At 42.1% G+C, this 26,014-nt stretch overlaps 4 protein-coding genes and 1 long non-coding RNA gene across 8 annotated transcripts in view; 3 read left to right on the forward strand and 2 right to left on the reverse strand.

The window, feature by feature from the left end:
* The first annotated feature begins 167 nt into the window (after positions 1-167).
* lwr (ubiquitin conjugating enzyme lesswright) lies at positions 168-1,540 on the forward strand. The gene is made up of 5 exons (XM_017905977.1): positions 168-301; positions 389-458; positions 790-873; positions 942-1,204; positions 1,277-1,540. Exons 2-5 carry the CDS (start codon positions 393-395, stop codon positions 1,341-1,343), a joined length of 480 nt encoding a protein of 159 aa, XP_017761466.1. The 5' UTR covers positions 168-301; positions 389-392; the 3' UTR covers positions 1,344-1,540.
* A 520-nt stretch (positions 1,541-2,060) lies between these two features.
* Vkor (Vitamin-K epoxide reductase) lies at positions 2,061-3,523 on the forward strand. The gene is made up of 3 exons (XM_017906006.1): positions 2,061-2,498; positions 3,008-3,105; positions 3,221-3,523. The coding sequence occupies exons 1-3, from the start codon at positions 2,317-2,319 to the stop codon at positions 3,439-3,441; spliced, it is 501 nt and encodes a 166-aa protein (XP_017761495.1). The 5' UTR covers positions 2,061-2,316; the 3' UTR covers positions 3,442-3,523.
* A 489-nt stretch (positions 3,524-4,012) lies between these two features.
* chas (chascon) lies at positions 4,013-13,979 on the reverse strand. Its single transcript, XM_017906005.1, has 12 exons — positions 13,732-13,979; positions 11,055-11,243; positions 10,874-10,910; positions 10,322-10,491; positions 10,070-10,249; positions 6,994-7,209; positions 6,662-6,908; positions 6,230-6,583; positions 5,937-6,142; positions 5,607-5,859; positions 5,055-5,523; positions 4,013-4,622 (listed from the first exon to the last, which is right to left on the reverse strand). The coding sequence occupies exons 2-12, from the start codon at positions 11,121-11,123 to the stop codon at positions 4,085-4,087; spliced, it is 2,739 nt and encodes a 912-aa protein (XP_017761494.1). The 5' UTR covers positions 11,124-11,243; positions 13,732-13,979; the 3' UTR covers positions 4,013-4,084.
* Positions 13,980-17,272: 3,293 nt separating this feature from the next.
* Positions 17,273-26,014, forward strand: part of tay (tay bridge kinase) — a 22,387-nt gene continuing 13,645 nt past the window's right edge. For 3 of the 4 annotated variants that reach the window (XM_017906000.1, XM_017906001.1, XM_017905998.1), the window contains exon 1: positions 17,274-19,225. In XM_017906000.1, coding sequence (XP_017761489.1) covers positions 18,821-19,225 — 405 coding nt within the window. In that variant the 5' untranslated portion in view covers positions 17,274-18,820. Of the gene's footprint in view, positions 19,226-26,014 lie in introns of all 4 variants that reach the window. The other variant, XM_017905999.1, reaches the window with a different exon arrangement.
* Positions 21,665-26,014, reverse strand: part of LOC108551741 (uncharacterized) — a 5,312-nt gene continuing 962 nt past the window's right edge. The window contains exons 3-5 of the long non-coding RNA XR_001890499.1: positions 25,870-26,000; positions 25,551-25,619; positions 21,665-25,444 (exon numbers count right to left, since the gene is read on the reverse strand). This is a non-coding gene — a long non-coding RNA (uncharacterized LOC108551741). The remainder of the gene's footprint in view (positions 25,445-25,550; positions 25,620-25,869; positions 26,001-26,014) is intronic.

A 26,014-nucleotide genomic window follows, 5' to 3' on the forward strand; every position in this document is an offset into this window, starting at 1 on the left:
AGCCAATCATTGAATTGGACAAATGTACATGTATTTTGATTGGTGTAGCTCTGTAAGGCTTGACTGCGGCACGTGTCCTTTTTTACCAACAGAGGTCCCAGTGTAACGGATGCAGTCTTTATGAAAAAGAATTCACATTGAGATCTATACGACACTAAAGACGGTTACAAATCCATAGGTTTTCTGAACACGCACCCTAATACAATCGCTTTCACCCTTGTGCGGCTGAGAATTTGATGAAATTCCGGCGCAGAAAGTGCCTAGAATTCAAAGTTGTGGACTGCTATTGATAAGCGTCGTGGTAACATCATAATTCGCGTTTGCTTTACGTCTCGATTATATTTCGCGCCCAAATACATTACACTAATATAACGCAAACTTGTTGCAGATTAATGTCAGGCATTGCGATTGCTAGACTCGCCGAAGAGCGAAAAGCATGGAGGAAAGATCATCCTTTTGTAAGATATCCTTTTGATATATTGTTTTTTCTGAGTGCAATCGACGTGCATGTTACTTTGGTGATCTGTTATATGACATTTAGATTGTTCTTTTAAATAAATTCTCATTCATAAATAAATATCTTTGTTTATAGTATAATTCTAACATAAACAATAGTTTATTATTGTGTTTGAAAATTGTTTGTGACAAAATAATTGAGCAGTTATAAATCCTAACCTTTCGTAACGAAACGCGTGTGTTATTCTGACATATACAGTGCATATGTTAAATAAATCTTAATGTTTTTGGGTGTAATATGTATTGAAATATCATTTAAACGTTTTTTTATAGGGATTCGTAGCACGACCAGTTAAAAATCAAGATGGTACCCTTAACTTGATGAATTGGGAATGTGCAATACCAGGAAAAAAATCTGTGAGTTATATTGTATAATGTTATAATTGTTTATTTGGACAGTAATATCTAATTATTCAATTTTATAGACACCATGGGAGGGTGGCTTATACAAATTACGGATGATCTTCAAGGATGATTATCCTTCCAGTCCACCAAAGTGTAAATTTGAGCCACCTTTATTTCATCCAAATGTCTATCCTTCAGGAACAGTATGTTTGTCACTCTTAGATGAAGAGAAAGATTGGAGACCTGCTATTACGATTAAGCAGATCCTTCTTGGTATACAAGATTTATTAAATGAACCTAATGTCAAAGATCCAGCTCAAGCAGAAGCCTATACAATATACTGGTATTGTATTTATTTTATATAATTGAGACTTTGAATTACTTTTTATAATATGAACTTTTTTCTTTACTACAGTCAAAATCGCTTGGAGTATGAGAAACGCGTAAGGGCTCAAGCCAGAGCAATGGCTCCACAGGAGTAAAACTATACTAAGTCCCATTAAATTCAAATATTCCAACTACATAAAGAGGTTATCAATATCTATAGCATATTCTAATAATGATCTACATTTCTTATCTTTTTTATAAGTAACACTAGTATATGATGTAGCTAATTTACTATTATCTGCATTTTTGTTCTCGAGACAAAATTCCTATGTGTACCCATATACTCTCTATAATCAGCACTTGTATTAAGATATAGAAAAATAAGATACTATTCTATTCTAGAGAAATTTTGCATATTGTCACGTTAAATTTTTTGTAACCATTCGTTTGTAAAATGTGAAGTATTTTCTTTCAAACTAAAAAATTTAATTTCTAAGTTTTAGTAACAATTATTAATAAGTCTCTAAAATGATGTATGAGGTAAACTATGTAAAAAAATGGAAAAACGTGACATAGTTCCAAAACATCCGTTTATTCTGCAGGTTTCAAACTGTCAGTATCTTTGAAAAAAAAAAAAAAACATATGTATTTAAAAGTCTTGTAAGGATTGTACAAATCATAAAAAATAAAGTATTCCAACTAATCTCAATCTTATTAATTTTAACTAAAAATAATCTGGTTTGGCCAAAAGTTGAATATAGATAATAAATATTAAAAGTTTATATAAACATGATAAATTTCATACATATGGATGACCTTCAAATCACGCGAGATTACTCATTTAATCGAATAAGCATGTGTGTGGTGGGAGAGAAAGTTTTTACTCAGTGTTCAGTATACCAAAGTGGAATCAACACCAATCAATGTTCCACGTTATATTTTGTTTCACATTCGCTTCATTATCGATTGTCTCATTTGGATAATTTACTTCAACGAAGAACATTAATTTCTCGTAGTGTTCAGAAAATTTTCAAGTGTGAATAATTCCATCAGTGATTTTTCCTTAAAAAAGTGTATCAAATCAACGTCTAAATTTACTCATTGTTCATATAATTAACTGATATTACCATGTCTACTATTAAGAAATCTGTACGAAAATTAAATGCCGGAATCGTCACCATATGCATCGTAGGTTTTACTCTTTCTTCTTATGCACATTACATAGAAAAGGCAAAGGAAAAGGATGATTTGTACGAGGCAATATGTGACATAAGCGAGCACCTTAGTTGCACCAAAGCATTTTCTTCCGAGTAAGTACACATTATTTAGTTTTAAGACATGCATGATGCAAAGCTCGTACCTTTCTAGAGGAATATCTAGAAAACTTGTGCACAGTGTGATTCGTGTTGTGACGCAAATACTTTTTAATATTATAAATAAGCGAAAAATATTGAATCTATTCTATTATTTAATTTCAAATCTTTGATAATTCATAAATCGATATAATTTATGTAATGTGAATATATGTGCTAAAGGTAATTTCTGTACAATTATATATTAAATGGTGTTCAACATAGAAATCAGCCTTAGTGATTCTTGCGCATGCCTCATATCGAATTTCGAATTCACTGTTTTATGGTGTATAATGGATGATGTAATTTAATAAGAACAGTTAATGTGTTTTGATCTATATGTTAAAAATATTTGGTGAATTAATAAAAAGAAAAAAAAAACAAAAAGATGAATATAATTAATTGGTAAATATATTAAATCTATTTTTAAATACTTGTAGATTAGTAAGTAATTGACTTTATTGCAGATACGGAAAAGGTTTTGGAATAATTCCAGAAACATCCCTTTTATATATGCCAAATGCTGTATATGGATTAATATTTTATGTTTTGATTGCAATATTAAGTACGTATTGGGTTTGTGTTTCAACAAAACATATATTATAAAAAATTATTTCTTTTGAGAAACAAAACATCATATTTCTTTTGTTTTTAATAATATTTTAATGACAATTTTTTAGGTTTATGGAATAGGTATGTTACATCAGCCCTCGTCGTAACGTTAGGAATTTGTGCGAACATCGGCACGATTTATCTGGCTTCCATTTTGTACAAATTAAACAATGTTTGCGTAGTCTGTGTTAGTCTCTACGTTGTAAATGCTATTCTCTTAATACTTGCCGTTAAAAAACATCGAAAACTATTTCGAAATGGCACGAACAAAAAGAAGAAATCGAACTAAACATCAACCCCCTAAAAACTTTAATTTACAGAAAGCAATTTCTTTCAAAAAGTTCCTAACATTAGATTACAATATTAATACCATTTACTTAACACCTATTTCAATGAAATCAAATTTATATGCACTTTTGTCAAAATAAATGCTGTAAATGCAATTATTCTGGAGAATTGTAATTTTATCTTCTATTAGTATGATACAGCGGTAAGATATTCCAAAATTGAACGCAATATTTAATCAGATACTCTTAAATCTGAATTGCTATCACTAATTCATACCCCTCTACCAGTTTGATATGTAATCTTGGATCGTAATCGAATACGTGAGCAAAAAAAAAAAAAAAAAAAAAAAAAAAAAAAAAAAAAAAAAAAAGAAAGAAAATGTCTCACGTGAACTGTGTTGTAATAAGAACCTGTCTGAAACTGTTAGAACAAAACACGCTCTCATTGATTCATACAAAACGAGCCTATCTCTTACAATGAATCTGGGCAATATTAATATCACTTTACACTATACAGAAACTGTTAAACTAATTGCAGTAATAATTAATACCAGCGTGATAAATTCCACTTCAATCGTATTTCAAAAAGCAGTTCATTATGAAATTATTAAAAAGTTCCTAATTGAACAACTTAGTGAAGGATATCTAATACTCGTGTCTGCTGTCCTTCAACAAATCTTTGTTGCTACGGTTGATACTGGCCAAAATGCCTGGACTCTTCAAGGGAGGCGTCTCGTCTAATCGATTCAATTGCAAATTAGACGTGTACGGTATTCTAGGGGGTGGTACGTCGACACCATTTCTATCAGCTTCGATGTTGAAGCTCTTGCTACGCGACAACGAGGCCTTGTAAGTTCGTTCCGGCTTGGCCGGCGGTTGGATGTTACTCTGCACTGCCATCTTCGGTGAGGTGACCGTGTTCTTGATGGAAATATTGATCATGCTTCCATACTGACGCGAGTGGTTCGCCGAAGATGGAACGGTGGCGTGCGACGTTCCCAACTTGATCGCACCGCAAACCGGCTGCTGACGTCTCGAATGGACCTGCGATCGAGCGTATTGTCCTCCAGCGTGTAGGTTCCTCGGCAAGGTTTGCGTGCTCCTAAAGTGTTCCTCTCTCTCGTGATCGTTGGCTAGCCGACTGGTGGACTTGCTAAACCTGCCAAGTGAACTGGACGCGACGCTGAAACGCGTCGATTCGACAATTGATTGTGGAGGAATCGTTCTTCGAGATGGCTGACGAGGCGATACGAAACTACATAGCGGCTTTGAAACATGCTCAAACTCCCTTTCATGCAGCCTTCACCCAGCAGTCGAAGCGACCGACTTTCATCGAAACGTAAACGTATACGTATGTGTTTATATCTATATATACATATATAATTTAACAAGAAGCGAAGCACACCGTTCTACGGATTCAATTATGTAAATCTGTATCAGCTTACTGGAATGTCTTTCGACGCTCATACGATTATGCCTTTCTTTCGCAGTCGGGCAATACGATACCGCTGCTCTTACTTTTACGATTTACTTGTACAACAGACCGAGCTAATGCATATATGCATCGATTAGCCGTTTAATGGTTTTTTTTTAAAGCTTAGCTTAGCCTGGTTACCTGTACTCTGTCTCAGCGACAGTTCTACCACGTGGTTTCCCAGATCTTCTCGCATCTCGATACCCCTTTTCGCGGCCGTAGATGCTTCCTCCAAAGGGATCCTCGCCAAGGTAATACCTGTGCAATGGTGGTGTCGACTCACTGCGTTGCCATTGCTCTTGCGCCACGTGGTCGCTTGTCCTGACTGCTTTTGTAACCCTATTCAAACTATTGTTCATAGTAGCATTCCTAGGTGACCGTGGCGGCCTCTCGGGAGGCTTTTCCTCGACATCCCTCTCGTTTACCAGAGGAATATTCTTGTCGATCACGTTGTATTGCATATATGTTGGTCCACTGTCGTCAGTCTGGGTTAGTTGAGAAACGGAGCTACTGTGAGCACGTTTGTTTTTCCTTTCACTACTGGCAGAACGTAATTTTCCTACTAGTTTCCTGAAGGACTCCCCGATTTTATATTTCGAATGTCCGGAACCTTGAATATTTAAAAAAATAGATATATATATATATAAACCTCAACGTTCAAGAAATACAATTCTTTTATTTTTTCATATTCACTTTTTGCCGGACGGACAGGAGTCGATGTCGAAACTTCGTTCGATTTTTTACTGTTGCGAATGCTCGACTCCGGCATGGGTGACGTCGATCGAGATCTCGAAGTAGATTTCTTTCGTTTGTCTCGTTCGATCGTTTGCTCTTGAACGTCTCGATTACGATTTTCCCAGGTTCTTTGTACCACGTGAACTGGACTGGAAGTTCGACCTGGTATTGAATCATTTAAACTGGTCTTCTCTTCAGACCTGGTTGCCCACTGAAAATCAGCAGCTTTCTTTCAACGTGTTTCAACGGAGCACTTGGTAAGTAGACAAGAATTGCAAGAATGAATACCTGTTCTTTCGATCTTCGTCGCACAGGTGGAGATGGTGTACGTGGCCGATCAAACGATTCTTGGTGTTCACGACGAAGAACCGATTCATAAGTCTTCGAGTACGTTGATTCGACTTGGTTCCTTGAGTGATCATGAGCGTGTCCGTTTGTGTGAACTGTTTCAACGTATTGCAACGGAGAACTTGTTCTTCCTTGATTTTGCCTCTCTAAATATTATACATGACATCGTATCATTATACAAACGTCTAAACAAAATCATCAATCTCTTAGAAAGTACATGTCAATTATAATACCTTTTCCCTGATATCTCTCGGACCATTCGCTTATCCCATGAAAATATCCCGAAGGCGATGTCGAATCGCGACCTGTGCTACGTCGTTGATGACGATTCGAGTTCACATTCTGATAATCCCGCTCTTTAGGCGCGCAAGACTTCATAGTAATGTTAATATAGCTGGTGTTAGCGCTAGTTGGAAGAGGAGAGTCATCAGCATCGATGGATCCATGAGAAGAACGCGACTCGCTACCAAAATGGCTCTCCAACCACTTGGACGTTTCGAACTTCCTTGCTTCATCTTCCTCTTCGAAATCCAGCGGTTTCTTCGTTAAAACATCCTTTCTAGCCGGGAAGCTCTCCGCAGGAAAGCCTGCAATAACAATCAATCGTATCTACCGATTCGAAGACACCTTGGTAACTGATAGGAAATCGAAAAGATTAAAGTTACTAGAATATTTATGGAAACGGGTGGTTCGCATGGCCGTAGGTGACGGTGTCCAATCTCCGATTCGTTCTCCTTCAGTCGTCTCTGCGACGTAGCGCATTTCACGGGCGATCCTCTCGCCACCTGAGATATAATCGACCACGTCCTCGTCCCTCTTTTTAACGAACCTCTGTGAGCTTTCCTTCTTCTTCTCCGACGCGTCGTCACCATTCACGGCATTTCCGTCATCGGGGACCTCGTCGTCCTTGATCTAGGATCAAAGTCAGTTGGAGTACGAAAATCGATTTCAACAGGAATCGATCGATCGCAAAATAATTATACAACGTGAAATAAACCTCCTCGTGCTCGACTGTTCGTTTCCGCTCGGTAACGATCAATCCATCGGGTTTGAGCTCCTTCTTCTCCAAGGTTTTCTCCGTGTCGATCACCTTGTTCGACTTGGTCGTATGCTGGACGACCCTGGGACCCGTTTGGGATGCCAACTGCTTGCAAGATTCGGCAAGGGCCACTCTCAGATCGCCCCTGTTGCTTCTTACCGCCTTCTGGTACGCCTGAAACCAGACAAGTCACCGTTTAACCAGTCAGGACGGTCCGGTCGGTTATTATCTGCTGGAAATCACTTCGCGTACCGAAATCTCGCCCGTGATAAACCGGATCGTCCGGCTCTCGCACGCGGTCCCTCCGCAAACAAGTGGAAAGAAAGGTGTTTCTAACAGCGAAGGTCACGACATTCGACATTCGTGACAATAAACGTAAGACATCGTCGCGAATCAGGTTGCGAAGGATATCGGTATAAAAGCAAAACGTCGCTACACTGTTATACAATTACACGCTGCTATACAAAGTGTACAGCCGTAGCGATTAAATATTACCGATGCGGGATATCCTGCTGTAGTAATTGCCATTAAAATGGAACATGAAAGATTTTAAAGGCAGATATTACGCAATGAGAAAAACTTGTTCGCAAGTAAGAATACCTCAGACGTTTGAAGGTTGCCATCGATTCAAGAAAGGCAGAATGGCCTGGATTAGTCGAGGTCATTAAAGGTCATTTAGCTAATTAATGCTGTACATACCGCAGAGTTTTCAGGCTTGGTACTCGTGGTAAACGTCCTTCAATTAGAAGACCACTGATAATTTCGAGGGTTCGTCGAATATATGACCTTGAATGTACTCTATCCATCAGATCGTTGGCTATGCTCTTACGTCGACACGAGAGTTCGTTTTACACGTGGCTCACCTCGCAATTACGTTCTCCGTTTTTAGTATTCGGATTAGGAGAGATCTAGGGGAGTATCTAGAGCGATTTACGCGCGTGCAACGTGCCTGCACTTACCGTGAAATCGTATTCGTTTTACGATCTTTCCATCGGGACACGTTAGTCTTCATCCAACACCATCTTATGTCATTAATGATTGGAAATAAGCGGACGAAATTAACCGGCAGATTGTGTCACTCGGAGTACAATTAATTATCCTGTCGATTTCATAGACACCAAATATTCATTCCACTGTAACACGCAAGATGTCCCATTCGTTTAACGATTCGATCAAAACTCTTTCGCGAAGGTTCACCGGGATCATATCTGAAGTGAAATAGAGGCTGCCGTGTACCGGCGCTCTGTCAGCGAAGAAGACAATGACGAGGATGAACGTTGTTGCCGCGAAGGATCACATAATGTCCCCTGATGCTCGGCAAACAGATGAGAACGAAGAAAGTAATCTCTGGAACGTATGTCGCCCGCGACCAGGTAGAAACGCCGAAGATATTTGAGCACGGAACAGCTGCTGTGACTGCGATCGTGGCATCTCAGCTCGTTCGTCGCCATTCGGTGAAGGGAGAGCAAAGTCGAGAGATCATCGACTTCCACTTCTCGATGAGTCTCTCTCTTCGTCGCTCTTTCTTCTACAACTTCTCTTTCCTTCGTCCTTCTCCTTTCTCTTTCTCTCTGCTTCTCCACCGTATGTATCCCTACTTCGTGTCGCATTCAGCCTCTCTTTCCTTTCGTTCTTCTTCATCCAGAACAATCCGACCTCTTCGTTTCTGAATCGTTCATGCGCGAACGCGTATACCTGTTGCCTGGCTTTTGCAATCCAGAAGCTAGTCCCCTCCAACAAGGTATTTCCTCTTCTATTCCCGTAAGCCTCGTTGCACGCTCGATCGAGTCTAGGGAGGATCTTGCGTTTTCGTACCAAGTAGATTCTATCTTCTTCTGTTGCTCTTTCCGAGGTGCAACAATGTTCGTCTGAAATGTTACTGTGCCACGAAGAGGTTTCTTTTTAAAGCCAACCTTTAACGATGCATCCCGTTTTCGTGGTACCTTCCTCGCCGTTATCGGTATTCAGTTGTTTAGATGCTCGTTGAAATTTCACAGCCACAAGGAAGATGTTCTCGGTGCTGTTCAGCCTGTCAGGCCCGTTACCAGGCAGATTTATGATAAGCAACGTGACAAATACCATCGGGCACACGATACACCTGTTGCATGCCTTCTCCTGATGCACCGCCGCTTCCTTCCGCGTTCGCCTCTTTCCGCTCAGGCCTCATTAATCATCCGCTGACAAGCATTCACAGACGCTTGGTAAGGATGCTCGACGAGTGGTCGGAAAAATTAGGGATTCGCGGTTTTCGCGATTACCACGTGAAGGAATTCGCGTTTTAGCGAAGAGTGACGTAGATGCTGGCGCGAACCATCGCATGCAAATGCGAGACGAAGCTTAACAAAGGTGTGAAATGCAAATATACACAGGGTTAGGTAATCGATACTTACAGAGCTTTCGCAGATCGTGTCAAGGAAATGGCGTGAAGAGAAAAAAAAGGATACAACCAGTCTAAGTGTATAAAAATGAGTATTATCCTGCGAAAATGTTGCGATTCGACGTTTAACGATCCTTTCATATTCGTTATTTAGGAAGTGCCTACGTGTACACACTTAACTTGGTCATGTTGCATACCATTTTCACCTCTGTTTGCCTTGTTCATTATCCGTAAAATTTCTCAGTTACGTTAAACAGCATTTCAAACACATTTCTCCTCTCTAGGAGAAAGCTTGTGTGACATACTTTAAAAGAAATCATCATTCGCAAATTTAGTAGACCAAACAGAGACGAAGGCGTCCTTCGATGTTCGTAGTGCGACACTCCGCCCAAGTTAGCCTTGACCAAATCAGAAACCTGAATGTATTGAGCCACTTCGGAGCCCAAAATTTCTCCAGACCGGGAAAGGAAGTGGCCCAAAAGTGAGGATTGTATTTGTTCCCAAGATCGAGTGCCATTACGGGTACATGTGGGATGAGCCTTGGCGAGAAGCGAGCTGACCTTTTCGCGCCAAGAAAGAGAAAGAACGTGCATACACGCCGGCGTATCACGGCACGCGCAGGTGGAATTTAGGTGTGGGTGTGTCGCGTGGATATACCTCGTCCGAGATATCTCCCAGCTGTTGACGATCCTCTGTCTCCAGTGTTTCCTCGATCTCCTCGCGACTTCTCACCACCGTCTCGTTTAATTCTTTTTGAACTATGCTACCGCCATCAGCAGAATTCCTTCCACCTGTTGGCCATTCAACTTCTTGCGGTTGGTCACCGGTTGTCCGTCTCTGACAAGAAAGATCGGTCAAATAATAGAAACTCGAAGGTTCTGTCGAATGAATTCCGTGATGTAGACCTACTTCTTGCGTGGTATGTTCCTGTTGCTCGACGTCCTCGGTAGTATTCGTGGTGACCAAGGGCCCTGAATCGACCACGACCTCGCCATCCTCGAGTACAACCTGTCGCTTCACTCTTGTCTCGATCTGCCTGGTGGTGGTTATTTCCTTTTTCTTGCGAGTCTCCCATTCCTCTGAAAGCGGAAGCGGGTACTCTTTCGTCTTAGACTATATAATGCCGGCGTTATTGCGAAAAACCAATCTCTCTGACTGAACGAATGGACGGAAGGCTGGGGAGGGAAGGGAAGGATAAAGAATGGAAGAACGAAGAAGAGCAAGGAGAAGAAGAGAAGTGGTGCGAGTAGAAGTCGATGATTGCAGTGATCCGTTTCGCGACGTCGAACAAGAATAAGAGGAACTCTACTGACGTTAATACTCTGCACGGTAAATGTTTGCCAGAGCTCGGTTCGCGCGCGACACGCCTTCGTTCTTATCTTGTATCTAGTTATTTGAATCACGACTCGAACGTCCGCATCACGAACAAACAATGCATGACAATGACGTTGGCGGAATTACCTTCTTTGACCAAAGCCACAGAATTCTCAGGGTCGATCTGAAAAGCGAAAAAATCAGCATGGTTAAACTTGTTTTTCTGACTGTGTAAAAGATCGTAACGATATCTGTATGTCTGACTCTGAGCACAAGAACAAATGATTTATTCCTTTATAAGGTATAAAGCCGAGAGAGATCTACTCACGAGAATGGGTGGATGGCTCGCTGCCGGTGGACGAGCCTCGTATCGGCGTGTTGAAATCACCTCCATCATTCGATCATGCCTGCTGGTGAATCCCGATGCTGTTAGAAGTCGTCGTGACAGGAAGTGAAATTATTGGTTCACGGATTCTTCCAATAAAAGCGCGCCTTTTAATCCGATAATCCGGTTTCCCTGAAACGATTCAACACATAAATATTTAGATCCCTTCCATGAATGGCGAATTCTTCAAATAACACGGACGTATGCGTGGAAAGGTAAATTGATTTATCCAGGAATAAGGCTGAACGATTAAATAGCAAAAAACGACGTGCAATTTGCCGATTCCGGGAACCACTGGGATAATCGAGATGCATGAAGCAATGGGGTCATCTCGATGCGGTTGGAGGCATCGAAGATGCAGCCTATTTAACGCTTCTAGCGTAATCGTGACCACGTATGTTCAGCAAGCGCGTGTACGTGTATAGGCGGGGCATAATAATTCATCAGGACGCTCTTTCTGCATGGAAGTCGAAGGCCGCAGTGGCACGCGGGTCTGTGGTCGCGACCACCTCGATATGGGCTGCGATACGATATCGAGATGGTTAAAGACACGCGTGCGCCACGTACGACCAGTTTCCGACCACAGTGGCGTATTTGTCCTACCGTTTAACCCCTTGGTCCAAGACTCAAAGCGAATTTACTTGCATCTAAACAGACATCGGTTGCAAAACTAAGACCTGAACGGAAGCTTCGGACAGTAGCTAAGAAGAATGAAAAAGAAGACTCAAAATTTGTTCGCTCATAGGCGATATTACAGATAAAGGCAGCAGATAAATGGTATCCCGAAAATGCAATTACGTCTGTCCTTTCATCTACGTTGGAAACATCGATAATGAAACATCCTGTACGACTGTGTCGACGGAATCACGCGAATTAATGGACCAAGATTGAACGAAAACGTTAGCCTACGCCATTGAACACTTGCGTCCTTGCGGTTGGAATTACGCACGAGCTCTCCCCGTCTTGGCTGGAACAGGTACGTAAGTATCTGGATTTTTCCTCCCCTAGAATCTAGGCTTATAACGTGCCGTCTTAGAGCAAATGACGGCTACCAGAGAAAATAATCGTCGGCCACTTCGAACCGGTACACATCGACGTTCCGACCGGTGACAATTAACGTGCTCACCGCAAAGAGAGAGAGAGAGAGGGAGAGAGAGAGAGAGAGAGTCAAGACGGGTATCTCGCGAACGAATCCGCGACGCTGATCGAGACGAAGCTGAAAAACAGGTGCGATTCGTATTGACATCACGCTTCAACGACGATTCTATATACGACCGTGTCGGCGGCTTCTTCTCATTGGATATGCGTGTGACGTCAGGCATGTGTCATGACGGTGTGCGGCTAAACAAGTGAAAACTGTCCATCGTGGAAGACGTTTTTCTGCTCCATTGTCACGGCGTACGCAACGAAGTTTCTGGACTTCCATCGTGCAAGAAAATACTCCTCGGTAGTATCTATTGAATATCTTTTGCATCTTATATCGTCACGAAGATGCAAGGAGAATTTTAAATAACTCGTTGCTCGTGACGTCGTTGCAGTCAATGATGAATTAGGAACACTTTGGATTAGCAGTTTCCCAGATTAATCATTCCGTGTCACGATGAGACTGGAAAATAATATAGAGCTAATATAAGTCGAACAAGAATCTTCAATTGCGCAGATTGTGCATTGAGCAGAGAACGCGATTGTTCGCTGACGGCGTTTAAATCACCGCTCAACAGGTCGCTGGTGATTTAAATGCGTGGCTGAAGAACGAAAAGCGACAGATAAATAGAGCAATCGGAGAACAGGTGGACACTCGTGGGCGGTATGCGTGTAATGCGATGAACACGTGACCTCGACAAGGACGTCGCCATTTTGAGGGAAAATGATAAGCGCGGCAAATTTATACGCGACGCACATCCTTCTTTTATCCTGTTTTATCTGGAAAGAGAAGATTATTCGTTGGAACGCATCGTGTAAACGTTACAAAGCAGACATTGCCTAATAAAACGACGTACCTAAATTACCCCGAGTTCATTTAACTCTAGATGACTTGGATTCAAAGGTGAAACGGTAAAGGAGAATTCAATAATTCAGTGAGTTTAGAATTCCAAGGTAGAAAATGTTTGACCGCTTTTCTGAGCATGCGAAGAAAAATAAATCACGTTGCATCGTGTTCATACACCGCAACAATTAATCACTGACGAGGCCTTGCGATGAAATTAATTCGACCTATTAATTACGTACGACTATCGTTTTACAAATATCAGCAACTAAATTGCAAATTAACACGCAAGGGTAGGCAGGATCGCGGAAAATCAATGTCGTATCGGGAGCAAGCGGTCAAAGAAAAAAGGGCCCGGACTAGAAACGTATCTTTACACCCGATGCACTGGGAAGATTCCCATCGGTGCTCGTGCACGGCAAATTACGTAAGAAGCTGACAATGCCAGTCTCGTAACATCCTCGAGGAAAAAGCGATTCGATGGAGCGGCCAGCCTTCTCTAAGAAAGTACACGCGTTTTAGAACCGCGGTAACCAACGAAAGAGAACAGTAAAGAATGAGATGCATCTGGACTTAGCGAAGAGCGAGAGCCAACAAGTGAGAGAGGAAAGAAAGAGTCGTGTTTACATTCACCTGATTCCTATCGTACTCCGATGACCGCTGCTCTTAAATCCGTGGATGGATCAAGTGCAATAATTCTTCTATATCTCGTTGTTCCGATTACAAATATATGCGCACACGTGATAAGATAAAGGGAAGTCGTTTGAATAGTCGTCGAACCAGTCGTCAAGTGACAAGCGAGATGTCACAGCATGGAAAGTCAAGTAACGAGCGGCAAACCAAATTCCCGCGCATGCTGCCGTGGCCAGCGCTCACGATACTGTCCGTCCGTCGAGTGCTTTCTGACGGATCCGCCGGTCGGGGTGCTCCCAGTGGGAGACGAAGATCGCCGGAGCGGCACGAAGCGTGCCCGAACTATCGGTTGTGATGAGATCAAGCTGGATCCGACCGGGAACCGGTAGTCTCTTCTATAGGTAAGCCGATTGTCCGAATCGATGTTCTATTAGAAATTCTGGCTCGCTGGAAAAGTGGAAGAGGATGCTAAGTATGGTAACATAACGAGAAGGAGCAAATTAAAACATGCGGTGTTAAACTCTGTTTTCTTATCTCATTAACGTACCTTAATTAATTCATCACCTGACGCTTTTTAACTGAAGATTGTACTTATATTTTTCATCTGTTTCTCCATACTTTGATATAAATATATTTGTTTATTTACATCCTTGGTGTGGCTATTTGCACCAGCAAGTAATAAAATAATTCTGTGACGAGACTGATCGCTGAATGAAGAGTGCAAAATGCGTAAGTACTGTGCAAGGCTAAAGGTTCCCTTTGTTAGGGGAAGGACAACGATCGAAACAGGGACAATACCTGCAAGGGACATGACAGCGGGGGACGAGGACATCCGTGTTTCGATGAAATCGGTTAGCAGGTCACAACCGATCCTCCATGACGTTCATAAAACTAAGAAATCCATCGTTGTCATAGTTCAATTATGCCGTCTATCATCTTCGTTCAAATGACAGCAAGAATGCAAAATAAAAAACTATGTATATAATTTCTTCGAATGCATTTCAGATTTCAGCTAGGCATAATTTTAAATTCAACTCTTGGCCTGGAATATAAATATTAATGGGACAATCAGTGTATAGAACATTAATATGTAACACAAGTATTAAGTACTAAACAGAATGTTTTTCATGCGATTTTAATTGAAATATAGGCACGAGCTGGCGATTCAAATATGAATTCTCTGAAGCAATCTTTTCGCCTAATTATCCATTAAACGAGTACATGTAGGCAAATCACGTGCGTTTGACGTTCGAAATCTATCGTCGATTAAGATTAATAAATTAGGTAGATAATTTACATCGAGTCACGTTTCATATGGACATTCTTAAATGGGTTATCGAAAAATATATCTGGACAGAAGCGACGAATACATTTTCAGAAGTCTATTCTTAGCGCTGAGGGTTAATATGCAAATGCAACGTTCCAAGTGAATACCTTATATCGCGTGCGTGTGAAGTGAATCATCCGTGAACATAATCAAAATATCGTATCTTAATATCTGTGCTCACGCCTGTTTCGTCCGGTACCAAAAAAGGTTGTTTAAGAAAAGAGCAGAAAAAAAAAAAGAACGACATTAACATATCCTAGAAATGTGCAAATGTTAATTGATTCTTCTTCAAGGAATTAGGTAACACTTTCCACATCGTAGAATAGTTAGAAGAGTGTCGCTTTTATAATTATCGTTAACGTTGCTGTCGACCGTTATTCCATGACTCAATACTACATCGATGCGCTCTGTTTACACTCAACAGTGAAACTGTAATAGGTACTATTGGCACGGCTACGTAGTTTAAAAGTACCTCGCGTTCAGAGAATTTTGCATTTCGCTTACGTAAAGTACCACGAGATTACAATAAGAAATAAATGACTTAAATAACTTCTCAGAAATGCTACAATCGTTTTTATCGCTTAATTATGGAATAATATATGTGTTTAAGATTCAATAACGTTATCCAAGCTAATGAATTCACTTGCAGCAATAATTAAGTTACTTCATGAAAGTTACAAATGCTTTAAATAGAAATTAATTCGAAGATAAAACACCTTATTTATAGCGATTAAAAACGCAAAGAAGGTCAATTAAGACCCTACCCTAGTGTTTGCGATATCATTATCGTTTCTAAGAAAATCTCAGAAACCAATGAATGATCTTGTAGTAAAACTTCTTGAGTGCCTTCTCTCCGCGCGTAATTTCATTATCCTGGTTTTCCTTGGCGCTAATCTCGTTCTCTATATACAGCATGCAATCGTAGTATCCTTGGAGAGAAGCACGCGTCATTGGTCTCTGGTATTACGATCGTATCGAGTAATCATGCCAATGTCAATAGCAGAAATTGCTCGAACGATAGAAGAGTAACAACGTGTCAAGTGGTATTGCAATTAATCAGGCATCAACCATATAAACATAATACATTGACTTTGTACGACACGCTAAATAAGTCGCCAACTGGAAGTCTGAAACAGAACCATGATAGTATGAAAATCCACCTGATCGACCTCGAATTATTCTTCCGGGAGGACGAGCCGTATGGAAGACGCTGTATGTATGTTTCATGTATGTAGGTAAGCAAGAAGACGGCCCACGTCAGTTGCGAGCCAGGGCAAGCTTACCTATATGGATTTGGAAACGTGGCCATCGCCAAAAGCGGCTGAACAAAATCAACAGCATGATACGACGAGACAAGTTTGTTCAGCGGGCGTAATTGGTCCCGTGAACTGGTTCAAAAGAGGCGCGCCTTTGCAGGTGCGGCCTAATGCGTCGATCCAGAGTTGACTTTTTCCACGAACGGTAATTTCTGCAGTTTCCTTCGTTGAAAGAGAGTTATGATATCATTATAAACTGAAAATTGTATTCATCGATGGAGATCGTATAGGAGCAAAAAATCAATAAAATTATAGGTTAAATTAGATAAATTGTTTACCGGATTTCTAATATAACACTGCGAAATAGTGAAATTCGAAGAAAGAATATGAGCAAACCGCCTTTTCTTGGTGTGATGTTAATGCAATTATCCATCGACAGAAATCGCGTGAAAGCGAGTATCGAATGGTCAAAGATCGATAATAAGCGTTCTAATTTCTTCGTTGTTAAAGATTATATTGTCATCGACTTTTTACCTCTGGAAGAAAATAGAGGTAAATTGCTGATCATTATTTTTATAATCACATACTTGCTGGGATAAGTTTCTACGATACTACCGTGCTGTATGGCCACTGCTTTCTCGAAAATTTGATAGATCAAGTACGTTTAAATCACCACGTTTCGTATTTAATTTTTTGGTATCGATTCCCTTACCCGCCAATGAAAACGACACGCAGCATGTGGCTCCAACTGACGGCCAATACCTACACTAACAGATAAAGGATCATCTTCAATTCATCTAGGTGGTGCTGTGAACCGTGGTCTAGTGACAAAATAAAAGTAACTAGAACAAAGAAGCCAAAGAGAGGGGAATATAATGGTGTAAGAGGCACGACCCCAGGCAACAGAACACATCGAGCGTATCTCTGTTCGTATGTCCGTCTTTGAAGCATAGGTACGCCATGTTCTCGGTCGTTGTATTCAGAGAGAAATAGTGATTAGAGTAGAAAAGAGACAGAGCGAGCAGAAGGTGGTAGAGGAGGAAGCGAGAAAGAGGAAAGGAGGGAGAGAGGAAAAGAAACAGAGATAGACGGATGACAGAAATGCATAGCCGTGCTAGCAGCAGCAAGAACAGCAGCAGCGCATAGAGGAGAGATCGCGTCGTACACGCGTAATTCGGGGCGTGTGCTAGGTTGGTCGGTTTCCTAGCTCGTGTCCGTGGCTGCGAATCGAAGATGTATCGGTGGCAGTGCGGGATACGCGTCATCGTCCCGTGACGACGACGTTAGAGAGGTGCGAGACCGCGAGCACGGTGTGGGCAGGTCGCGGCCATTTTTACCACACGATGCGGCAACCGTGCGTGCCCGTTCGATCCGCCATTCCAAACAATCGGTGTACTTCGTGCCCTCGCAGGGTGCATCTAGCCACGGCAACTCGTGGAGGCACTGTCGAGCAACGATAATACGTGCCAGTTTATCATTGAAACGAGCATTTTCTCGGGACGAGCACGACAAGACAGCTCGCGAAAGCCGGCAGTGTTACTGGTGCTGGTGGTGGACGTCGTCGACGACGACGTGGAGGAAGAGGAGAAAGAAAAGAAGAAAGATGATGATGATGATCGTGATCATGGCGAAAAAGAAACGACTCGAATGGTCGATACATTGGAATACTATTGGAGCTGTTCAAGCATGCCTGTGATTCGTGTTTAATTGCGCACAGTGTGTTCGCTGATGATAGTGCCGTTTGTGCCCAGTGTCTCTCTGTTTCTCTCCGTGTGTCGCTCTCCGTCTGTCCGCCCTGTGCGTGCGTGTTTCGCGTGCCTCCTCGCCACGCACCGGACTCTCTCCTCTTCCTCGGCAGCGCGATCGATGTGACACCGTATGACCGCCTGAACGTCTTTTCCAACGAAAATTCTCGTTAACTCCATTCTATAGAACTCACTGATTCCTGGAATACAAGAAGACAGGGAATCGAGCCTAGTGTTATAGATGCGTGTGTCCCGTCGGTAAACGTCCTGTCTTGTGAGAGTGTGTATCCGAAGGCAGTGTGTGCTCTCTTACTCGCTCTCTCTCCACCTCCTGTTCGTTCCCCTTGGCCCCTCTTTCTCCCTCGCTCCATCTGTCTCTCTTATTCACTTATTCTCGTTTTCTCTGTTTTTCCATTCCACCATCCTCCTCTCCTTCTCTCTCTCTCTCTCTGTCTCTCTCTCTTTTTCTCTCATTCTCTGTCTGTGTCTCCTGATTTTCTCTTCCTCTCACGGTAAAGAAGCATTAAAGACGACCGTAGTAGAATGCTCGACGACACCACGATACAACGCTTGTCATCGTTCACGTCGTTTTCGCGTTTATCGTGGTCGTTCCCGGATCGTCTCCACTTTTCTCACGGCTTCTTCTGTGCAATCGAGGAAGCTGAATCGTTGAGGGCACCTCGATCGTGAGGTGGTGACGACCAGCTCGTAGCGAGGCACGACAACGGCCCCTCGTACGGGAACAGGACGTCTGCCTCGAGATGGAGATCGAGGCGAAACAACGGAACCAGAGAAATCGGAGACGAGAACGAGCCCAGCGTATGTTGGCGCAAAGGGAGAGTTTGGCCACCGCGAAGCAGCAGCAGCAACAGCAACAACAGCAGCAGCAACAGACGAGGCAACGACCGAACGACGAGGAGGACAGCCACAGCGGCGAGGACGAGGACCCCGCCGCCGGTCTTGGCCTCGGACTCGCCAGGACCGGTCATCCTCGTGACAGCCATTCGCGACCGCCCAGGCCACCGCGACCGCCCAGGCCACCGCGACCCCCGAGGCCTCGTAAGAAGTCTTCCCTCGCGGCTGCCAACCAGAAGGAGCCTCCCTTCGAAGAGGACATTATCGACGGTTTTGCCATACTTGCCTTCCGCACCTACGAAGAACTCGAGGTGAGCGAAACAACATTTTCCCTTTCTCTCTCTTCTTTCTATCTACCCATCTCTTTCTTTCATTATTCCCCTAGAGTTTCCACTATTCTCATATTTATTTTCAACGCCATCTTATATTTATTAACCTCCAAAAGCTAGCTTCTATCTATCAAATATTAACGCCGTTTATTCGGACGTGTATTAGTCGCTGCCTATGCTCACGTCTCACCTGTGTCACAGATTCACCAGTAATGTTATTCGCTGATGGATCGTCATGTTTCTTGCGTGCGCGCGTGCAGACCTACGCAAACCTCGCTCGACCCATCGCGCGCAGTGCCGTTTTCATTTTTTTTTCTTCTTCTCCCTCCTCCCTTTTGCCTCGCTCGTGGCAAGCGATGTTTTTATACTGTATGCTACACAAGATACGATACATGTTATTAATGCGTTTACACGTTCTTAATTCCACGAGCTTTTCTAACCTCTTTTTTTCCTTTTCCTTCCTGTAAATAATTATGGGATTATTTTTGTTTACACACCAGCGACGTTTAAGAGGCTGGCCGCTGGAGCAATTTGTAGTTTGTTCGTTTGCGCCTTTTTGCTCGGTTTATAGCTTCCATTCAGTGCGCTTCGCTCGGCCAACAACTGTTCTTTTCACCATACCGGCTGTGCGCGCGCGTTCGTGCGCGTGTTGCATATAGTCGAAAGACGGAGGATCACCTTTCTTAATACGGTTACACGAAAACTTTTCTCCACACCGTAAAAAAGCGTATTGAAATGCGCAGGCAAGATTTTCCATGCCGATATCAAAGCTCGAGAGATTTTTTTTTAATTTTCATTATTCCCCGCCCCATCCAGCGCGTTACAGGCGGGCCAATATTGTTCGGCGAGTCAAAAAATATTGCTCGAAAAGAGTAATAAAAACCAATTAGAGCAAATTGCCAACTCGTGCAATTAAAGGGTTGAGCGTTTAACTTTGCTGCGTTGATTCGACGAGATTAATTTATGAACGTTTTAGCTGCGCTCTACGTTGCTTATTTTTCCTGTTGGAGAAAAACATATAGATACGTAACAGCGTATCGTAAAGAACCGTTTCACCTGTTATATTATAACAACGACGAATTTTAACCGACGCTAACAGTGTTTTCATTTTGAACGGTATTAACGCTAGAACTACCAAACGAGTCAAAATGGCTGCTTATAGACTTTTTCTCGTCGTAATTATTGGAAATTTGCAGCTGCTTTTGGTAAAAGTATCGTTACTTTCTACTCCACGTACAAACGTATCGTATAACGTAATTACGTATCATTATAAATATAATTATTATTATACAATATAACGCGGTTATTGTTTAATTCATATATGCTTTAATTACCATTAATTATGTAAACTATATCTAGATGCGTATTACAGGTGGGTTGTTCTAGCGTTAAGGTTCACTCACAAATTCCGCGATAATTATTCAGACCTCACCGTACGTATATTATTCATCATTTACATAAGCATTTTGAACTTGAAATAATATATTTTGAAGCAGAACACAAAAATTTGCCTTACTGGCTGTGTAGGGAGGAGCAACGGGAGCCCCAGGATCTAGCTTGTGTTTTAAAGCGATGAATTCTTTTAAGAACTCGCAGATAATGATATCGTAGAACATTGGTAAGGCCACGTATTGCTTCCTTTCCCAGTATGGACATAAATTTACATCACAAGGATAGAAGACCTTGTGGAAGTAATACGAAACCCAATGTGGTTTAATATCCGACATTGCGAGACGCTTCTAACGCCTTTCCACGATGCAATTTTCGTTAAACAACTGCGTACCGTGCAAAATAATTAGAGGATCGTGTTTCCAATCGATTCAGGAAAGTGAAACAAGCATTCAGCCTGAAAGAGATACCGTGTACATGATACAGCAACGCACAGGCCTCAAAATAATTGCAAGTTCACGGATGCAAATGCACTGAGAGATACTCGCGTTATGAAACACCTTAGTGAAGTATTTTATCTTTTTTTTCTATTTTTTCTTTTTCTTTTTTTTTGTTTTGTTTTTATTTTTATGTTTATAGATAGTTCAATGTGTAATCTGACGTTTGGCTCAATTTTTTAGATCACCTCCTTAGTTTGAGCAGTGAGTGTTTCTCTGGAATCTTGCAGTGTGCTACTTTGCGAGCAGTTCAAATAAGTACAAGGACCAATTCTCGATTATCAACGCTCGGCAAACTGAAATTTATCTCTGAAAAGAAAAAAGAAAGAAAAGAGAGGGATTTTCGAAAACAAATTTTCAATTGCGAATCTTATCGTTGCGTAGAGCAAACACAAGCATGGATAAGGTTTATCCAATAGGGAACTTATAGTTCCAAAACATGCGTGTCATCCAAGAGAAGAAATCCAGTATAATACGGTACTTGAAATGACTCCAAATGTACATATATATACATATACGAATATTACATGTAAGGACTAAAAATAGGTATCAGAATATTTTGATGGAAAATGCGATTTGTCTGAGCAGTGTAGATGATTATTTCGAGCTGTGTATGTAATATCGAAGGTGTACGATTGAAATTATCGAAGCATGAACTGAAAACGAGTTCGACTACCACGGAAAAGGCTGGTGAGCACCGATCAAGATCATTTCGAAATAGAACGCTTTAATTACGCAGAACTTTATCGGCGTACATCGAAACGAGCATAAATCGAATTCGTTATCTGTGCTTGGCGCGAGCCAAAAAAAGATCCAACACTAGAGCCCACGATAGTGTACGTTACGTCTACGAGGCAACGAAAGCTCTTTCACGTTGCTACAAGTACCTTTTATCATGATTTATCGCAAACGCAACCGTTAATCGTTATTTTTACCGTACACCGCGATATCAAACCGGCTGACACGGTCGTCTTCGTTAACGAGCTATAATTTTCGTTGATAGATAAAAGCAACAATGACAACTGGACGCATCCCTGCCGCTTTCTGGCCGCTTGCCTTCGTACAAATTGCGAACATAGCGAAACACCGTTTTTCAATGCGAAACGAACGAAAATCACCGGGCATTTGCGATAGATAGATTATTTTGGAAAGAGAACGACTGTCTCTGTTGTGTTTTCATATCAGTAAATGACCTCCAATTGCTTTCATTGCGGCATCACAATTGCTGTTTTCGAACGAGTAGTATCTGTTAGGGGAAATTATTAAATTACCGATAAACGATCGCTAGATCTGCGACTAAACAAATGCTGCTCGATTCTGATCGCTTCCATGAAGATTATACGTACTCATACATAAAACACGTCGCTTTATATGCTAATTAAAAAATGGTCTTACCATCTTTTGCGATGCAAATGATATAGAATAGCGAGTGAACGTTGCGGCCGGAAAGCAGTAAGGTCAACTTACACAAACTTTCGTTAGCGAAGCATAATCTGCATTACGGTTCATTATTTTATTGGTCTCCTTTAAGTGGAAAAAATGCTATTCGCCCGGAAATGCCGCATCATTGCGGAAATATTTGTAGCCGCAGGTTAAACCAATGTCACGCACGAATGGTAGAAACAATAGCGCTGCAACATTGTATTCTCTTGTCGAATTCGTCATACAAATTTCTGCCGAATTATATAAGCCTATTTTTCACGTTATTAAGCGTATTGTTATCGCATAAAGGGGCTCCCGGGGCGGATTGGAAAAGAGACTTCGAAGACGGTTTGTCGGTCATTCCCGGTCGAAGTACAACGCACAATGCGAAGGAAGGGTCTTGAAATAGCCTGAACCTTTTGTATCCCCCTCCTTTGCTCCAAGTAAATTTCTTTTCTACCTGGGAAACAGAGAAAGAGCAGGAACGGAGGAATGTTACTTAGTGGATCGTTATTGCTTGTAAACATGAATCACTAATATTTACCATTTGCCCGGCTGCTCTCACCGTTTACTCGTTTATTACTCATTCGTTTGTTTCGTAATAATGTGCATCCCAGTACTGTCTGCACGCTCCATTAGAATCACGGAACGAAGATAATTAGCGACGCAAGCTGAAACGTATCAACGGCACGGGTATAAATTGTCACAATTTGCGAAGGAAAGAGAATGCGAGAGGAAAATAGAAAAAAGGAGGAGATGTGCGACACGTGACGAATGCAAATTTTTACACTCGTTATCTTTCCTTACTACGCGCGATTCGAGACGGAAAATACGATTACGAATGATTCGTTGTGCATTGTAATTGCGCCCGTTAGAATTACTATACGCTTGACCCTACCCAGCTGATCGCTTTATTATTAGTTTACGCGGCAGATACGATAACGCTGGAGGAATTTCTCGTAGGATCCGGTCGCGTTAATTCCTACCCAACTGCGATCGGTGGAAATACGCCAATGGAAATAACAGCTTCGGAATCAAATGATTTACGGAGGAAACAACATACTTGTCCAACGTATAATCATACGCGATATAATCACCTCGTTTGATTGGGTGATTGCTTAATTACCTACGAGCAATTTATTTCTTATCTTTGCGTCAGACATTGAACAGCGTTAAAATTTCCTCTTGAAATTAATAATACATGCGCCTTTCTTCTTTATACACATGGCCATTGTAATCCGTTGCATAAATCTGACCCGTGGTAATGCAGTGCGTCTCGTGGAAAGAAAAAGAAGATATTCGTGGCATGCTTGTTATTTACTCGTCCATTTCGTGCATTATCGAAGCACAAAGTGCATTGTTATTGTCACGGAGAAAGTAGCCGCGATGTAAACCGCTTAAACCGGTCCCTCTTGTTCCTGAACGGGTTCGCGATCCAACCTGAGCTTCTGGACGGTGCACAACAGCTGTAAGCTGCGCGCAACGCTTAGCAGGAAATGCCAGATCTTCGCTTATCAATCTTGTCCGCCTGTAACGCGATACACACACGCTCACGCACACACTCGCATACTTTTCCCTCCTTTTTTCTTGCTTTCTACTTTTATTTCCCTTTACGTCTAATTAAAAGCCAGCTTAGAGCCGAACTCTTCTCACCCTGTTGGCAAATCGCGATCCCTCGCTAATTAAATGTGAGAAATCGTTACCTGCTAGTAAGTGAATTATCAGGCCCGGTGCTCGCATTACTAGATACCTTGTTATCTGCTCCCGAGAGCCGCGAGTAAGACGATTTGAAATGTAAACGCCACGGTAGGATGTTGATTCGGTGTCAAACAATTAGTGGGGAGCGAGATATGCATCGCTATTCCAGCAGACGACGACGACGACTAATTATGAAAAGCCGTGGGAAAAAAAAACCAGATCCTTTTTAATGCTCTATTACCAACGCTTTGCCCCGGGACGAAATGGAATATCCGCCAGATTGCTCGTCTTTTCCATGATATTCTTTCAGCTGCTGCTCCCTCGTTCCCGATGTTCATCGCGATGGTAATTTATTTGTACGCCATTTCGCAACTAATCAAACGTCACTTCTCTTCCTGTCCTCCTTCATAATGTGTTCTCCGTGTTAGGCAGAAAGCTTCGACTTCCGTTATGAGAAACATCCAAAATGTTAGACACCACCGTATCGTGTGTGAGATCCCCGGATTACTTTGAGCGTGTGAAATCGCTCCTTCCTCGCGTCGTCGCGAGCACAAAAGCACATGGGTTCGGTGCAACGCGCGTTAGCCAGGTTTTGAAAAATCCCTTGAATCGGGAATGCACGCGTCGGTGATTTTCTTTTTCGAATTCCTCGTTTCGCTGCGGGGAAATCCTTTTGGACTTTTTCGTCGTCTCGCAACACAGGGAACGTTCGACCTCTCCCGGGTGATTGTCCTTACCACAGATTCTTTCTTATCCGACGTGTTTGCTCCCTTCTCCCTCTTCGCTGGAGGCTGGCCGTCGTCGTCGTCGTCGTCGTTTCCCCTGATCGTGTCCTTACATTCTTCGGCTACAAGAGAGGGACAGGGAGAAAGAACGACGGGTCGGGTCAAGAAGAGAGTGTGTCGACACATGGCGAGATTATTATCACATACGTAACACCATACCGTAATACTTAATTATCTTGTCCGGCACTGCGACCGTTTAATTTATCTCCGCAAAAAATGTTTATCCTCCCGTCGAGCAATTAGTGACATATTCAATGATACACATTATCCGGCGCGTATAAATGAAAAATGATCCACTCGACCGTGCGCGATGATGATGATACGGCTCGCTTCTGAAATGAACGTGTACACCATCCTCATCTATCCAGCCGTGTTCGGTTGCTTCGCTCAAAATCCTCTGCCACTGTTTGCTGGAACGAGATAAAACAGTATTTTGAGACGTTCTTAAAACTCGTGGTCGCCGAGCTTTTAAATGGGATATTTCCCGTTTCGTTCAACTGTTAGATATTTCTTTACCTGGTCTCAAAATGTGCAGATCCTTCGGAGATGATGTTAAAAATAACGAATCCAGAGAGACTTTATTTGCTGAAAAAAGAAGAAGAATCGAATGAGAAGAGAATGACTTGAATATTGCTTAGACGTTCTGATATTTAAAGCGACACGTCGAAGCTCTCGAGACGCCGGATATTTGAATGATAGAATCTAAGTAAACAATCGATTAATTATTTCGAACAACCTATAATCGGGAATGGCGTCTCGAAAGGTCGCTGTAACGCACACAACCAGGTCACACTCTGTCTGCGACCCAGCAATTAAAGATTAGTTAGCTACGAACCATTACAAAACGAACACGTCGCGCCCGCTGTACATGTGTGTATGATGCATGATTTAGTTGTAAATTCACGTAGACCGGTATGGGGGAGTGAGCCGTTCACGAGAGACGGGGGCACGATGGATGAATGGAATCTGAAAATACACGA

Source organism: Eufriesea mexicana, unplaced genomic scaffold (assembly GCF_001483705.2).
Source record: "Eufriesea mexicana isolate 0111107269 unplaced genomic scaffold, ASM148370v2 scaffold5017, whole genome shotgun sequence".
Taxonomy (NCBI): domain Eukaryota; kingdom Metazoa; phylum Arthropoda; class Insecta; order Hymenoptera; family Apidae; genus Eufriesea; species Eufriesea mexicana.

Excerpts from the sequence above, each read along its gene's own strand:
- lwr (XM_017905977.1), top strand. The coding sequence starts at position 393 with ATGTCAGGCATTGCGATTGCTAGACTCGCCGAAGAGCGAAAAGCATGG. Across the intron at positions 874-941 it reads CAATACCAGGAAAAAAATCT|ACACCATGGGAGGGTGGCTT; the intron begins GTGAGTTATATT and ends TCAATTTTATAG. Across the intron at positions 1,205-1,276 it reads GAAGCCTATACAATATACTG|TCAAAATCGCTTGGAGTATG; the intron begins GTATTGTATTTA and ends TCTTTACTACAG.
- Vkor (XM_017906006.1), top strand. The coding sequence starts at position 2,317 with ATGTCTACTATTAAGAAATCTGTACGAAAATTAAATGCCGGAATCGTC. Across the intron at positions 2,499-3,007 it reads ACCAAAGCATTTTCTTCCGA|ATACGGAAAAGGTTTTGGAA; the intron begins GTAAGTACACAT and ends ACTTTATTGCAG. Across the intron at positions 3,106-3,220 it reads TGTTTTGATTGCAATATTAA|GTTTATGGAATAGGTATGTT; the intron begins GTACGTATTGGG and ends ACAATTTTTTAG.
- chas (XM_017906005.1), bottom strand. The coding sequence starts at position 11,123 with ATGATGGAGGTGATTTCAACACGCCGATACGAGGCTCGTCCACCGGCA. Across the intron at positions 10,911-11,054 it reads CGAGCCATCCACCCATTCTC|ATCGACCCTGAGAATTCTGT; the intron begins GTGAGTAGATCT and ends TTCGCTTTTCAG. Across the intron at positions 6,909-6,993 it reads GAACAGTCGAGCACGAGGAG|ATCAAGGACGACGAGGTCCC; the intron begins GTTTATTTCACG and ends CTTTGATCCTAG.